This window comes from Atta cephalotes (genome assembly GCF_000143395.1).
Source record: "Atta cephalotes unplaced genomic scaffold scaffold00023, whole genome shotgun sequence".
Taxonomy (NCBI): Eukaryota; Metazoa; Arthropoda; class Insecta; order Hymenoptera; family Formicidae; genus Atta; species Atta cephalotes.
The window spans coordinates 435,097-447,838 of NW_012130087.1; the positions used below are offsets into that span (position 1 = coordinate 435,097).

The following is a 12,742-nucleotide window of genomic DNA, read 5'->3' on the forward strand; positions in this document are numbered from 1 at the left end:
TTGAGATACTCGCTATAGTTTTCGAATTAGAAAAGGAAATATGCGGTCTAAGCTAATATGCGGTTAAGCCGCGCGAATTCGTAGGACGGCCCACATTCGAGCGGCAGCAGCGGCAGCGCGCAGAGAGAGGGAAGTAGCGTTTCGTTGCCTAGCATGGCGATCCTATGTGTTTCGCCGCATCGCGCAACATTATCCTACATTATCCAAAAATGTTATTTCAACTGAAGTTTTTCTTATCATTATAAATCACGTTATTTAGCACGATTAAATACGTTTTAACACAATTATAAATATATTAAGCGATATGTAATTAATTAGAGCATTACGCAAAGCGTATGCTGATTGTCGCGAACCTTTCCGCTTGGTTTATTATACGACGCCATTCTATTTTCTGAAAATTTTTTTCTATCTCTTACAATTTCAACGACATTCGCTTCGAAAGAGAAGAAAGAAGAGATTTTTTTCAATGATATTCGCTACAAAAGAGAAAAATCATTTTTTTCAAGGAGTGTTTCACCCTTTAAAAGTGCGTATAAGAAAAATACGTGTCGCTTATTTTTGTCTGGAGAATAACATACTGCTCATTAAAATCGGAGAGGGACAATTGAGTCCCTTTCCTTGTAAGTTACAAATTTTTTTAATGTAATGAACATGGGCATTAAATTTGATGGATAGTTTAATGAAAATAAACTAAAATACTCAATTTTCAATTAGTGTTTTTCAATACATTTAAGTTTTCAGTTACTACAAATTTAAACATCTCATTAACATATACATAAATAATGTTTTCAGTGAAAGAAAATTTAAATTTTATTCATCAGTGAACATTAAAGCTTAATAAAATTTAAGAACGTTTTTAATGGTACAATTAAACTTGTTAAACGGCAAGAAACATGTGAAAAAAACCTCAAATGCGTCATTATGGAAAAATAATATATCTGGATTTACAATGTAGCGGCTATCTACGCGAACTTATATTATAATTTCAAGTGTACATGCATTGATATGACAAAAAATAAAACTCCAACTAAATATAGTATAAAACGACGCGATAGCTCCGACGAAATGTGTCTCGAAGCATAATTAAATAGAAACATCGTATAATAAAACAAGCGGAAAGGTAAGGCGACGATCAGCATACGCTTTGCGTAATGCATGCTCTAATTAATTACATCTCTCTTAACATTTCATAATTGTATTAAAACGTATTTAATCGTGCTAAATAACGTGATTTATAATGATAAGAAAAAAACTTCAGCTAAAATAACATTTGGATAATGTAGGCGCGATGCGGCGAAACACATAGAATCGCCATGCCAGACTGTGCTAGGCAACGAAACGCTACTTCCCTCTCCCTGCGCGCCGCCGCTGCCGCCGAGTGTGAGTCGTCCTACGAATTCGCGCGGCGCGGCTTAACCGCATATTGGCTTAGACGTTTTCTTTTCTAATTCGAAAACTACAGCGAGTATCTCAAAATAATATAAGAATTTTTTGTTCCTTTGATCCATTCTCCATCCCTAATGTGGCTCCGACCCATCTTAAGAGACACCCTGTATATATATTATATTTCCTTATGTATTTAATCTTTAATCCTTCTTCTTTTTACATTAAGCCTCTGGTCTATGTTACATTTCTTTCATACGCTTGTGGTGCGTACGCTGAGTATTCAATTGTTACGAGCATTTTTAATTCTAATTTTCTTATTTCTTTAATATTTAATATTTATTCCTAATATTTTCTCTATTATATACAAGATCTTACATTCTACAATAACATTGTTTGTCACAAGAAACTCTTTTATAATCTTATAAAAAAACATCAAAAAATATGTTGAGGTAATATATACTGTAGATGTTAAATTTAAAGACCGAAAACGCTCACAAAAAAACCGACCACAATGTGTTATGGCTTTTGAGATTTAACCACAATGCGGAATTCGTGCCGTGGCTCTTTCAAAAATGTTCACAACGCGTTCTGACTAAGTTAAAATGGCATAACGCGTTCTGACTAAGTTAAAATGGCACAACGCGATTTGGTCGTTTATTATGAATAAATGAATATGTAAATAATTGTAACATGATCATTTACACATTCATTTTGTTGTAGCATTTTAGCTAGTATTGAAAAACGCGTATTGGTCGATTGTCAAGAGAATCATAATTTCCACATGAATTTCGCTTTGTGGTCTTTTTTAATATGTCATGGCTGAATCTCAAACGCCATAACGCGTTATGGTTGGTTTTTTCGCTCTGTAAGAATTTTCGATCTTTGAGCCTAACATATACAATAAGGTATAATTAAAAATTTACAGTGGAAACTATAAAAAGTCATTATCAAAATTATATAATCATTATCAAAAATTTCTTGTGTTTACACATGTTAAAAATTCACATTAAAAAAATTGAATTGATATAATTTATTAACCATACTGAACAAAGTCCATATAATCATCCTCAGATTCTTCTTCATCGCTAGATGGCACAACAGGCATTAAATATGATATATTATGCTCACGTTTGTACCGTTCGAATCTACCTACTATAAAACAAAATAACATACATGAATAACAGCAAATTCGGTTGGACGCAATAGTGTGTAATGTTGCATATTAAAACCATGGTACTGATTTAACAAATATAAGAGAGTGAAATACAGATATTTTTAATTATAAAATATATATTTTACTTAACAACATAATAAGATATATTGAGGATTTCACGATTTAATTCGTCTTTATATTTATATTAAACACATTTTTACATCAATTATACGATTTTAACGAACATTGAGTGCGTCTAATCGTGCGAATTTAATATACAGGTGCAGGTCAAAATCTCATTACAAATGCTCTAAAATATTTAATTGAACAATCAGAGGAATTTTATTAAATGACCAATCAACGAATGATTCAAAGCTTTTGTAGCATCACGTTAACTATATCCTTTTTTTAAAAAGAATTGGAGGACTAAAACCTTGTGTCCATGATGTTATAAATCAATCCAAGATTTCGAGTTTTAGCATTAGACACAAGACACTTTAGAATTCATCTTTGTTCATTTGCAAATAATAGCTAAGCATCTTGTTAAAAAAAATATATATATATAAATAAAAATAATTATTCTTACTGTCATAAGTATTTCGAACGTGATTTGTCTCTTCTATACGTTCTGAGTCGTATGATATAAGTGGATTTTTTTCTTTGGACTTGATCAATCTTAACCATGGATACCCTATTGAAACAAAGATAACAAAATATAACAAAAGTGTAAATCTGTTCTTCATAAAAATAATAGCTGCTTTTCATTTACACACAAGTGAAACTGAGTCTAAAGTGAGATGAGTACTTTATACTCAGATTAATGACATCATTACTTTGATAAAAAGTTCAAATTATATGACAACATAGGTTAATCTCATTTTTAAAGTCTCGAATTTATGAGTTTTATTAAAGTACATAGTCTCAATTTTGTGCAGATTATAGACAGATTAAAGACTTAGTTGAGTCTTTAGTAAAGTCTCATTGTTGTTAGAATGCAAAAGAAACGCGCATTCAACTGAGTTATGATGTCACAAGTGAGAATTATCTAAGAATCGGTGTAAATGAAAAGTAGCTATTTTATGGTGAGAAAAAATTACTGTACATTTGAGTGCTTTCAGAAGATAGATCTTAATTTCTCTCACGAGATTTTTATGCACTGTCTTTTCTGCTACCACTGCTCCAAACAGATATAGAATGAGGTAGTATTTCTTGCCGTTTATCTCTGTACTGCAACGAGATTTGAAATTGGATTGTTTCATGTATATCAAATACGTATTTCTTCTTTTCCTCTACCATATCTGATTACCTGAATTGTAAACAACCGTTTTCAATTCGGAGATAATAGTCGGATACATCGATCAATTGAATAGAAATAACGACGCTGAGATCTGTCTGATACCATTTGATTGTTGGGTTACGGTAGTCAGAAACGAGTTCTGGGCAGTTCATGACTGTGTAATCTTCTCACCGAGGATCGTTCATTTAAGCTACGTTTTCTTCGGGCAATATACGATACTATTGTTGTACTTCGGTTGCAACAGTGGTCAGTGTGGTGACTGTGGTGAGTGCGATCACAACTCGTAAATCACGACCTTAAAAATTATTCTAATTTTAAATGTGTCTCGTATATATATATATATATATATATATATGACACATTATTATATATATATATACTATATACTATACTATATATATATATATATATATATATATATATATATATATATATACTGTCAGTATTAAAAATATAATTTAATATAATTATGGAAATTTATTTCCATAATTTACGTTATGGCATGTGGATTTTTTAATGCTAACAATATATAATACAGCAACACATAATATCCGGACCCGGCCTAAATTAGGTTAGATTAAATTCAGATCCGATATAATTAAATTTATTATCTTTTATTATATAAATGTTGCATAAATAATTTGCACACTTATTGTACTATATCTTATATATTGCTGCAACATTACAAGTTTCTCTCTTTATAGTTATCATATCTATTGATTATCAAACTTATGATAACATTAAAAATCATAATTTTAAATAAAAATCGAGTATTATTGAGTTTTAAACACATGTTATATGCATATGTCTACGAAATTAATAAATCCTAAAATTAGTATATTTATCAGTTTCTTACTTAATCACTCAAATTTTAAGTCACGAGAAAGATCGGCCGTCTTTAATAGCATCTTGTCGGTGGTTTCACTCATGATGTACAAGATACATCATTTCATCTTTCTTTAATATTCGATGACAACAATAAGGTAAAAATATCATGTGCATCATGCATAGAACAGAACGCAATGCACTTCCAGCCAGACCAGCCACTGAGCTGAACTACACGTGCTTTCATTAATTCATTCTATAAGGGGCTGCGCACAATGAAAACAATAGAGAATAGGGAACAGAGAATAAGAATTTTAACTTATCAGAAATTGTGTATTCCACAATACATGATTTCTGATAGGTTGAAATTCTTAAGGCCTAAACACAATGCGAAAGCAACAGGGATGGCGATCATAAACATAATAAGAATAAATCGAGCTTTACTTTGATACTTGGTATGAAGATTAAGTAAAAAAGGACAGAAAACAGATGCTGTGTAGTTTTCTTTCTCTGTTCGAATCACTGTTTCTATAATCTAACACTCAACTATCTCTCCACTTTCTTTTTTTTTCACAATTTACTTCCCCCTTCCCCCCTCTTTCCTTATCAGAAAGAAAAAGCTACGCGTCCGTTGTACGGATCCTTTGATCCATCCTTTTCTACTTAGTCCTTCACGTATCGAACTTCATAATCTATTCTTATTATGTCTAGCCTATGTGTGCATTGACATATGTGATCTGTTTTCTGTTCCTGCATTAGACTGTTCTAAAACTCTCTTTTTCGCTTTCGATAAATATATTATATATCTATCTCACTTTAAGTTCCAAACTGAACTGTACTCTACAGTTCAGCTATAGAAAATAGATCTCTTTATTTTCATATGTTGGATTCCCCTGTTTTCTATCTTTATCGTTAATAATACTATTTAATACTATTTCTATCATTATCGCTGTTGCGATAACAATTTGTTGTATTTAGATCTTAAAGATCTGCGCACAATAGAATAAATATTAGAAACAGGAATAAATATTAAGATTTCAATCTACTAGATAGCAATTACATCGAAATATATAGTTTCTGATAAGTTCAAATCTTAATATTTAGAGTGCAGTTACAATAGAAGGAATAAGGAATTAGGAATAAAGATTTCAACCTATCAGATATCGGACACACCGGAATATACGATTTCTGATGGATTGAAATCGTTATTCCTTATTCCTTCTATTGTGGCTATCTTTATTCCTGTTCCTATTCCTCCATTATGCGCAGGATCTAAACTCGGTGACACACAATGCTTATTTTCTCGCTGAATTAGATTTTTGCCATTGTATATGCTGCGATTCAGGAGTTTTTGCAATACCGTATATTCGGATACAGTGAACACTAAACTGCTAAAATTACGTTAGTTAACTCTTTCTAGCACGATCCAGATTCTCTCATCTCTTTGTAATCCATTTTTTGCATTTATCAAGTAATTAAAATTTAATTTTGTTGTAAATTTTTGGTTTTACTTCGATAAGATATTCGTAAGTGCAGAGAAATGTATGTTTTCCATTAATTTTTTGTTTCATTATTTATACTAATAAACAAGTGTAAAAAATAATGTATTTTTCAGAAAAAATTCATGTTGAAAGCAAAAAGTTATTTGATTAGATCGAAACTGAGTATTAGGGGATTTTTGGGATCACTGATTACAAATCTGGCCTCAAATTTTGAATTTTCAAAATTCAAAATGGTAAATCCAATATGGCGGATAAAAAGTTAAAAAATTAGTTCTGGGGATGTAAAATAGTGTCCAGTAAGTTTTTTAGGTCGCTGATTACGAATCTGACCTCAGATTTTCGACATTTCAAATGACGAATCTAAGATGGCAGACCGAAAAGCAAAAAGTTACTTGATCAGAATGAAACTGAGTATTCGGGAGTTTTTGGGATCGCTGATTACGAATCTGGACTTAGATTTTCAAAACTCAAAATGGTGAGTCCAAGATGGCGGATCGAAAAGCAAAAAGTTAGTAATAAAAGCAGCAATCTCGAATTCCCCCCACTCCCTTCTCCCAGTAACAAATTTCAACGTAAACTTCTACATAAATTCTACATAAAGGAAAATGTATGTTTCAAAGGGTTAATGGAAAGTTGAACTGCGCATGTGCAATATTGATGCATCAGATTGGCTGTCACACAAGCTTGCTACTTGCGACACAGGCCTAGTTTACATTGGTTTACTAGGCCACAGACATGGAAATTAGAATCACATCACATATGAACGAAAGCAGTTTCAAGAATTTCTGAAATACATAGAAAGATACTTTGTAGTGCATGTAATTATATATTTGAACGCCAGCAAAATGATTGACATGAATTCAAAAGAGAAAATTAATGAAAGTGTGCTGAAGTTGACAGACAGCATTCACTATGGGTAAGATAATTTTCACTCAATTTTCAAGAAAATGGGAAAAAAAAATAAATTTGAATATGCTATATTTTGCAGAGAAATTAAGGGCACTCACAATATCGTGGTGGCTACTATCTCCGTGCTTAAGGAAATTATCAATAATACACACTGGAATACAGCAAAGTATGAATTATTATTTAAAGCTGTTGTATCATTTGTTGTAACACATGTTCATTTTACCAAAATACTTTCCATTAATTTTTGCAACTTACATTATTAATTTTAGGCTTAATTTTCTAGAGATTTAATGGATATTATTGTGCAAAATGGAAAGTACCTCATTAAAACGCTTCCTCTTGAAGCATGTATCGGAAATATGGTAAGAAAAATATTGCAGATCATTAGGGAAGAATATATTTCGGAATTGAAGAGTAAGACAGATGAGACGTATCCCCAGGAATCCTTGCACAAAATTCTTACTGCTGAGGATAACCAACAGATAGATTTCAATGTTTCGGTACCTTCTCTCAAGGTCTCTCTCATTGAACACATTAATGAATTTGAAACGGAATTGGAAACATGGTAAGTACAATCACATCTGTATCATATTTCATCTGTTCTTTTCAGCTGAACTTCTTGTATCCTATCTTTCTTTCCTTTCTAATATAGAAAGAAAAAAATGAAGAAAGCTAAATGATATACAAAGCTGAAAAAAAAAACAAATCTAAAAATAATGCAATTTCTATGATATAATGCAACAATGAGTGCTTCCCATTAGTAACAAAAGTCAGCATAAGCAACGTTCTATCTTTCATGATAACACTGACATTCAATGATAACAAAAGCAGAACGAGTTATTTCAACTTGTTATCAAATGAAAAGCACTTATTATTAGAAATTTTTAGTCTAATTTCAATGTTTACTATTTCTTTTTACTCCTATGTATTGGCTTGTATCATTTTATGATATAATTTCATAACAGCCTTTTGAAATACATTTCTTAATAATCTTTTGAACAAATTTAATGTTCCCAGCTCAGAAAACATCACACGACAAGCATCCGAGCATATACACTCGAATGAAATTATAATGACCATCGGCAAGTCGAAATTAGTAGAGGAATTTTTCAAAAAAGCTGCTGCTACCAGGGCCTTTGATGTTATAGTAGCTGAAGGTGGACCGTCTCTAAGCGTAATTATACATCTGTCTTGAAGGACAAACTCGAAATTAAACAGAGGAGAATGCAGAGAAAGAGAAAAATCTATGAATGAATTGCAGGGTCATGAAATGGCAGTGAATTTGGCTAAGGCAAAGATCAAGACCACACTGATATCAGATGTAGCGATCTTTGCGATGATGTCCCGAGTCAACAAAGTCATCATTGGCACTCACACAGTCATGGCAAATGGTGGACTTCGAGCGATCTCGGGCGCACACACTGTCGCGCAAGCCGCCAAACATTATTCTGTTCCAGTAATGGTTTTGCTGCCTCTCTACAAACTGGCGCCCCTTTATCATTGCTCGGGCAAACAAAATGGTTTTAACTGTCACGTTTCACCAATGAATGGCGTAATCGATAGTGCCAACGCACCATTACTAGAACGAATACATGCTTACAATCCTGTGTTCGATTACGTTCCACCTGAACTTGTTACATTATTCATTTCGAATACGTAAGAGTTATTAAGATTATTATACAAATTAAAATTGTTAAAATCTCGAGCAACAATAAATGTCTTTGTTCTTTTTTTTTCAGAGGTGGAAATGCGCCATCTTATGTATATAGATTGCTTAGTGAATTGTACCATCCTGACGATTATGAATTATAAACAATTGTGTATGTGAACTAATTATAATCCTTTTTTTATCTAAACTCATAACCTCTATAATTTATTTTTATACAAATTAACACATATTTATTCTTACATTAAAGAGGATTCGCAATATACTTTACATAAATTAATCTTTACTGCAATAATTTATTTACAATTGTAATTATAATATTTAAATTTGAAATAATCATAATTATAATTTAAATATGTGTGAAATAAATTCCCTAAATGAGAATATTAAATTATTCGCTTTAGTTTATATTTCTCCACTTAATTAAAATTTTCTAATAAATTTTATAAAAGTGAGATAGGAGATGACAGTCAGGGATTGAACAACCTAGACGTCTAATAACTTGACCTTTCTCGCAAGAAATCGCACATTATCTTGCAAATTATAAACTAAGTTATGTACAAAAGTGATCCCTGGTTTCTTGAAATGCTATACATATGGATTCCAATTACTGCCGTCTTCAGGTTGCAAAGAGTTTGTTACCAACAAAATAACATCAACTATCCACCACACACCCATGCCACCTAATGTTAATAGTTTGCCTACTGCTGTTCCAGTCTGTCCGAGACAAAATCGATCCATACCGAGAAAACCCAACAGAATACTATACAGGAGAGTTGTTGCAAAGTATTGGCCACTGTACTTTATACATGGTATTCCTTCGCGAAAGAATGTCCTTGGTCCAAAACACTCAATATCTGGCAGTACTGTACAGGATACCTTAGTCTTCTCTACATCTTCATAACGAGATCCTCCAAACTGTTAATTTATTAATCGTAAATAATTTGTATCTAAATTTCTTACAGCTGCAGTTATGAAAGGAAATATTTTTTGTCATTTTCTATGAATTTCTTTGTCTTATTTAAATTTTATAAATTATCCAAAAAAAAACAAAAAAACTTGATTACTCAGGATGTTTTTCAACAAGGACACAGTAATAGAGAGTATTTTCCAGCAAGAGACACAGATGACATAGTATAACAATAATAATAGTATAACAGTAATAATAATAATAGTGAATCATTACATCCTTGTTGTTTACTAATATTACAGAAGAATGAAATGATTCATTGTTACATGCTGGATGCTTTTCATAAAACATATGTCATACATTATGTGACACAGTAATACACAGTGTCGATTTGTAGCTGTAACATTGCTTAACTTTTTTATTTTATTGCCAAAGTAAAATAAAAAAAAAATCTTATAATTTGTTTGAACATATCCGAATATAATCTTAAAATCTCTTATCAGAGTATCACTCCTAGAAATATAAGTAGTAATGAAATATAAAAATTTAATATTTCTGAAATGATATAAAATAACAATACAATTGTGTTGACTTGTGTTATAGTCAGGAAGCACAAAATTGTACATTATGGCTGATATTCATACTTAGTTCTTATTTTAAGACTGTCTTAAATAATGTTTTCAGATATTAATATGACTTCTCTTACGATTGGTCCATGACATCTTAAGACTATCTTAAGACAATCTTAAATATAAGAACCGATTATGAATACATAGTGTTGACTGTGTATATTGCAGGAAAGTACCATTATCTCCTTGTTGAAAAACTCACAGCTGTGTCGTACCTTGACACAACCAAAGCCCGTCTCCTCCTTGGCAGTTTTGTTTCCCTTGTGATCAACTGGATCCTCGCATTCTACAAATTCCTTAGGTCTACAAGAAAAACTCATTGTATTATTATTATTTCGTTAAGAAACAGTCAATATTTATTTCGTTGAAACATTAGGAAAATGTCCACTTGAATACTCACAAGAATTTACACATCACCAGTGGACCATCAGGTCTATACTCCAGCTGAGGCTCGGTACTTTTGTTTGCAAGCACTAAACGTTCGTTTTGATCCCACAGAAGACAGATAATCGTAATAAAAACAAGATATAACCTCATTTTGTCGTGGCTGACATTTTAAATGCGAATAATAATTGACAATCAGTGATGCGATTCCAGCCCACTCTGCCCACTTGCAGAGCTCTAGCTAAATGAACATCAGCACTGTGAAGTGCTGTAAGTGTAGAAACTACACTCTTGATCTCCAATAATCGAAAAGTAAAGCCAATTACTGTTTATGTTTAACCAATCAACGTATGCGGATTTAAATTTGGCGCGATTCTTCACTTTTGTGTGACGTTCAATGACATTCGATGCGTATGACAGTCATGACAGACAAGGATAATTTTGCGTACATAATGAAATAATTTCGCGATAATTATGTAATGAGCAGCAGTATAGAAATTACAACGTGATATTGTTCAACGAACAATATCACGTTGAAAGATCATGTTATCTTTAAATTGGCTGTGTATCAAGCCGGGAGCTTATTTTTCGCACGTGTCATCCGCAGAATTGATCTTATCCAAGAGATTCGTGCATCGATTTAATGCTAAGCAAACTGCAAAGGTATAATATTGAATATTATATAATCCCTATTTAATATATAACTTGTACTAATGAAATAATTTAAATCATATTTGATAGAAACTGTATGAAACGTTAGGAGTTGCAGAGAATTGTGAGGACGAGACCCTAAGATTGACGTTTGTTCATCTTGCGAAACGATTTCATCCAGATAGTGGAACGCCAGAAGCTGATGCTATTAGATTTTCCGAGGTAATGTATCGCGATAGTATACTGTTCTTTGAGACAAATAAGTAAAGTAGATCTGTTTCATTGTATAATTATTCAATGTAGATTGAAAGTGCCTATAGAGAGATTCGGAAAATCAGGAATGCTCAGAAAGATGAAGAGACATTGGAAGTGGAAGAATTTGATATTAAGGTAAGTATATTTGACATTTTTTAGCTGAACTTCACAGTTTATTTCTTCTTTTTTTAACGTAAAAAGAAAAAGAAGAAAAATGCGAGAAGTTTAGCTAAAAAGAATAAGCTTCTCATATCTTTTATGTTTTGATTTTAATTGTCTTTATTTTCAGCACACAGCACCACAGCATCGTCATTATTTGACTTTCAATGTGGGAATTGGCACTCCAAGCAAAAGGCAAAGGCTACACACAATAGAAAGGGCCCAAAAGGCAGTTGATAACGTAATGGAACACAGATTGAAGAAACTGCAGGCTGAAGAGCGTAATACATTAATCGGTATGGATAAACAAAAAGCTAAAGATATTAAAACCCGTTATGGCATGGATCGTTTGGTGGAAGATTTGATTCAGGAGGCAATGAACAAGGGTGAATTCAGCGATTTACCTGGAATGGGAAAGCCATTGAAGGCTACAAACACTAGGAATCCATACGTTGATTTTGTGACTCATAAATTGAATCAGGTAAATTATATCAGATATAGAAGTATAAGATATTAATTTCAATGAATTTGAACATAATTTAATTTGTTTATGTTGATCACGATTGCAGATACTGATAGACAATGGCTTTACTCCAGAATGGATACAATTATCAAAGGAAATTAGAGAAGAAACTGAGGAATTGAAAAAGAAGTTGTTAGAAGCACGTAATGATGTCAGCGAGCTCCCATTAACTCCAAAAGATGAATTAATATGGAATGATAAGTTGAAAAAATTCAAGACTACAACAAGACAGATAAATAATAAAATTGATAAGTACAACTTGCTAGTTCCTATACTCCAGAAACAAATGCTCCATGTTAAATTGGATAAGCTCGCCGAGAAAACGTTATCAATACCGCCCTCTAAAAATATCAAAAAATATGCAGATACTAGTCATGAAAACTCGAAAGTGAGTATATCTCAAGACTTACTTAATCTTATAAGCGACTTGTTTAATAAAAAAATTACTAGATAAACAGAAAAGATGTGATATTGTAAACTTATTTGTAAATAT

General features: G+C 32.0%; 4 protein-coding genes across 4 annotated transcripts; 2 read left to right on the forward strand and 2 right to left on the reverse strand.

Annotated features, from left to right (window-relative positions):
• Positions 1 to 2,401: 2,401 nt before the first annotated feature.
• Positions 2,402 to 3,988, reverse strand: LOC105619800. The gene is made up of 4 exons (XM_012201317.1): positions 3,846 to 3,988; positions 3,642 to 3,766; positions 3,126 to 3,230; positions 2,402 to 2,538 (listed from the first exon to the last, which is right to left on the reverse strand). The coding sequence occupies exons 1-4, from the start codon at positions 3,986 to 3,988 to the stop codon at positions 2,420 to 2,422; spliced, it is 492 nt and encodes a 163-aa protein (XP_012056707.1). The 3' UTR covers positions 2,402 to 2,419.
• Positions 3,989 to 7,008: 3,020 nt separating this feature from the next.
• LOC105619801 (translation initiation factor eIF-2B subunit beta) lies at positions 7,009 to 8,884 on the forward strand. The gene is made up of 6 exons (XM_012201318.1): positions 7,009 to 7,079; positions 7,152 to 7,238; positions 7,356 to 7,637; positions 8,090 to 8,246; positions 8,334 to 8,728; positions 8,812 to 8,884. The coding sequence occupies exons 1-6, from the start codon at positions 7,009 to 7,011 to the stop codon at positions 8,882 to 8,884; spliced, it is 1,065 nt and encodes a 354-aa protein (XP_012056708.1).
• A 442-nt stretch (positions 8,885 to 9,326) lies between these two features.
• LOC105619802 (TM2 domain-containing protein CG11103) lies at positions 9,327 to 10,814 on the reverse strand. Its single transcript, XM_012201320.1, has 3 exons — positions 10,678 to 10,814; positions 10,493 to 10,580; positions 9,327 to 9,656 (listed from the first exon to the last, which is right to left on the reverse strand). Exons 1-3 carry the CDS (start codon positions 10,812 to 10,814, stop codon positions 9,327 to 9,329), a joined length of 555 nt encoding a protein of 184 aa, XP_012056710.1.
• Positions 10,815 to 11,204: 390 nt separating this feature from the next.
• LOC105619974 (dnaJ homolog subfamily C member 28) lies at positions 11,205 to 12,703 on the forward strand. Its single transcript, XM_012201486.1, has 5 exons — positions 11,205 to 11,324; positions 11,403 to 11,534; positions 11,616 to 11,702; positions 11,857 to 12,207; positions 12,296 to 12,703. Exons 1-5 carry the CDS (start codon positions 11,205 to 11,207, stop codon positions 12,701 to 12,703), a joined length of 1,098 nt encoding a protein of 365 aa, XP_012056876.1.
• Positions 12,704 to 12,742: the final 39 nt, after the last annotated feature.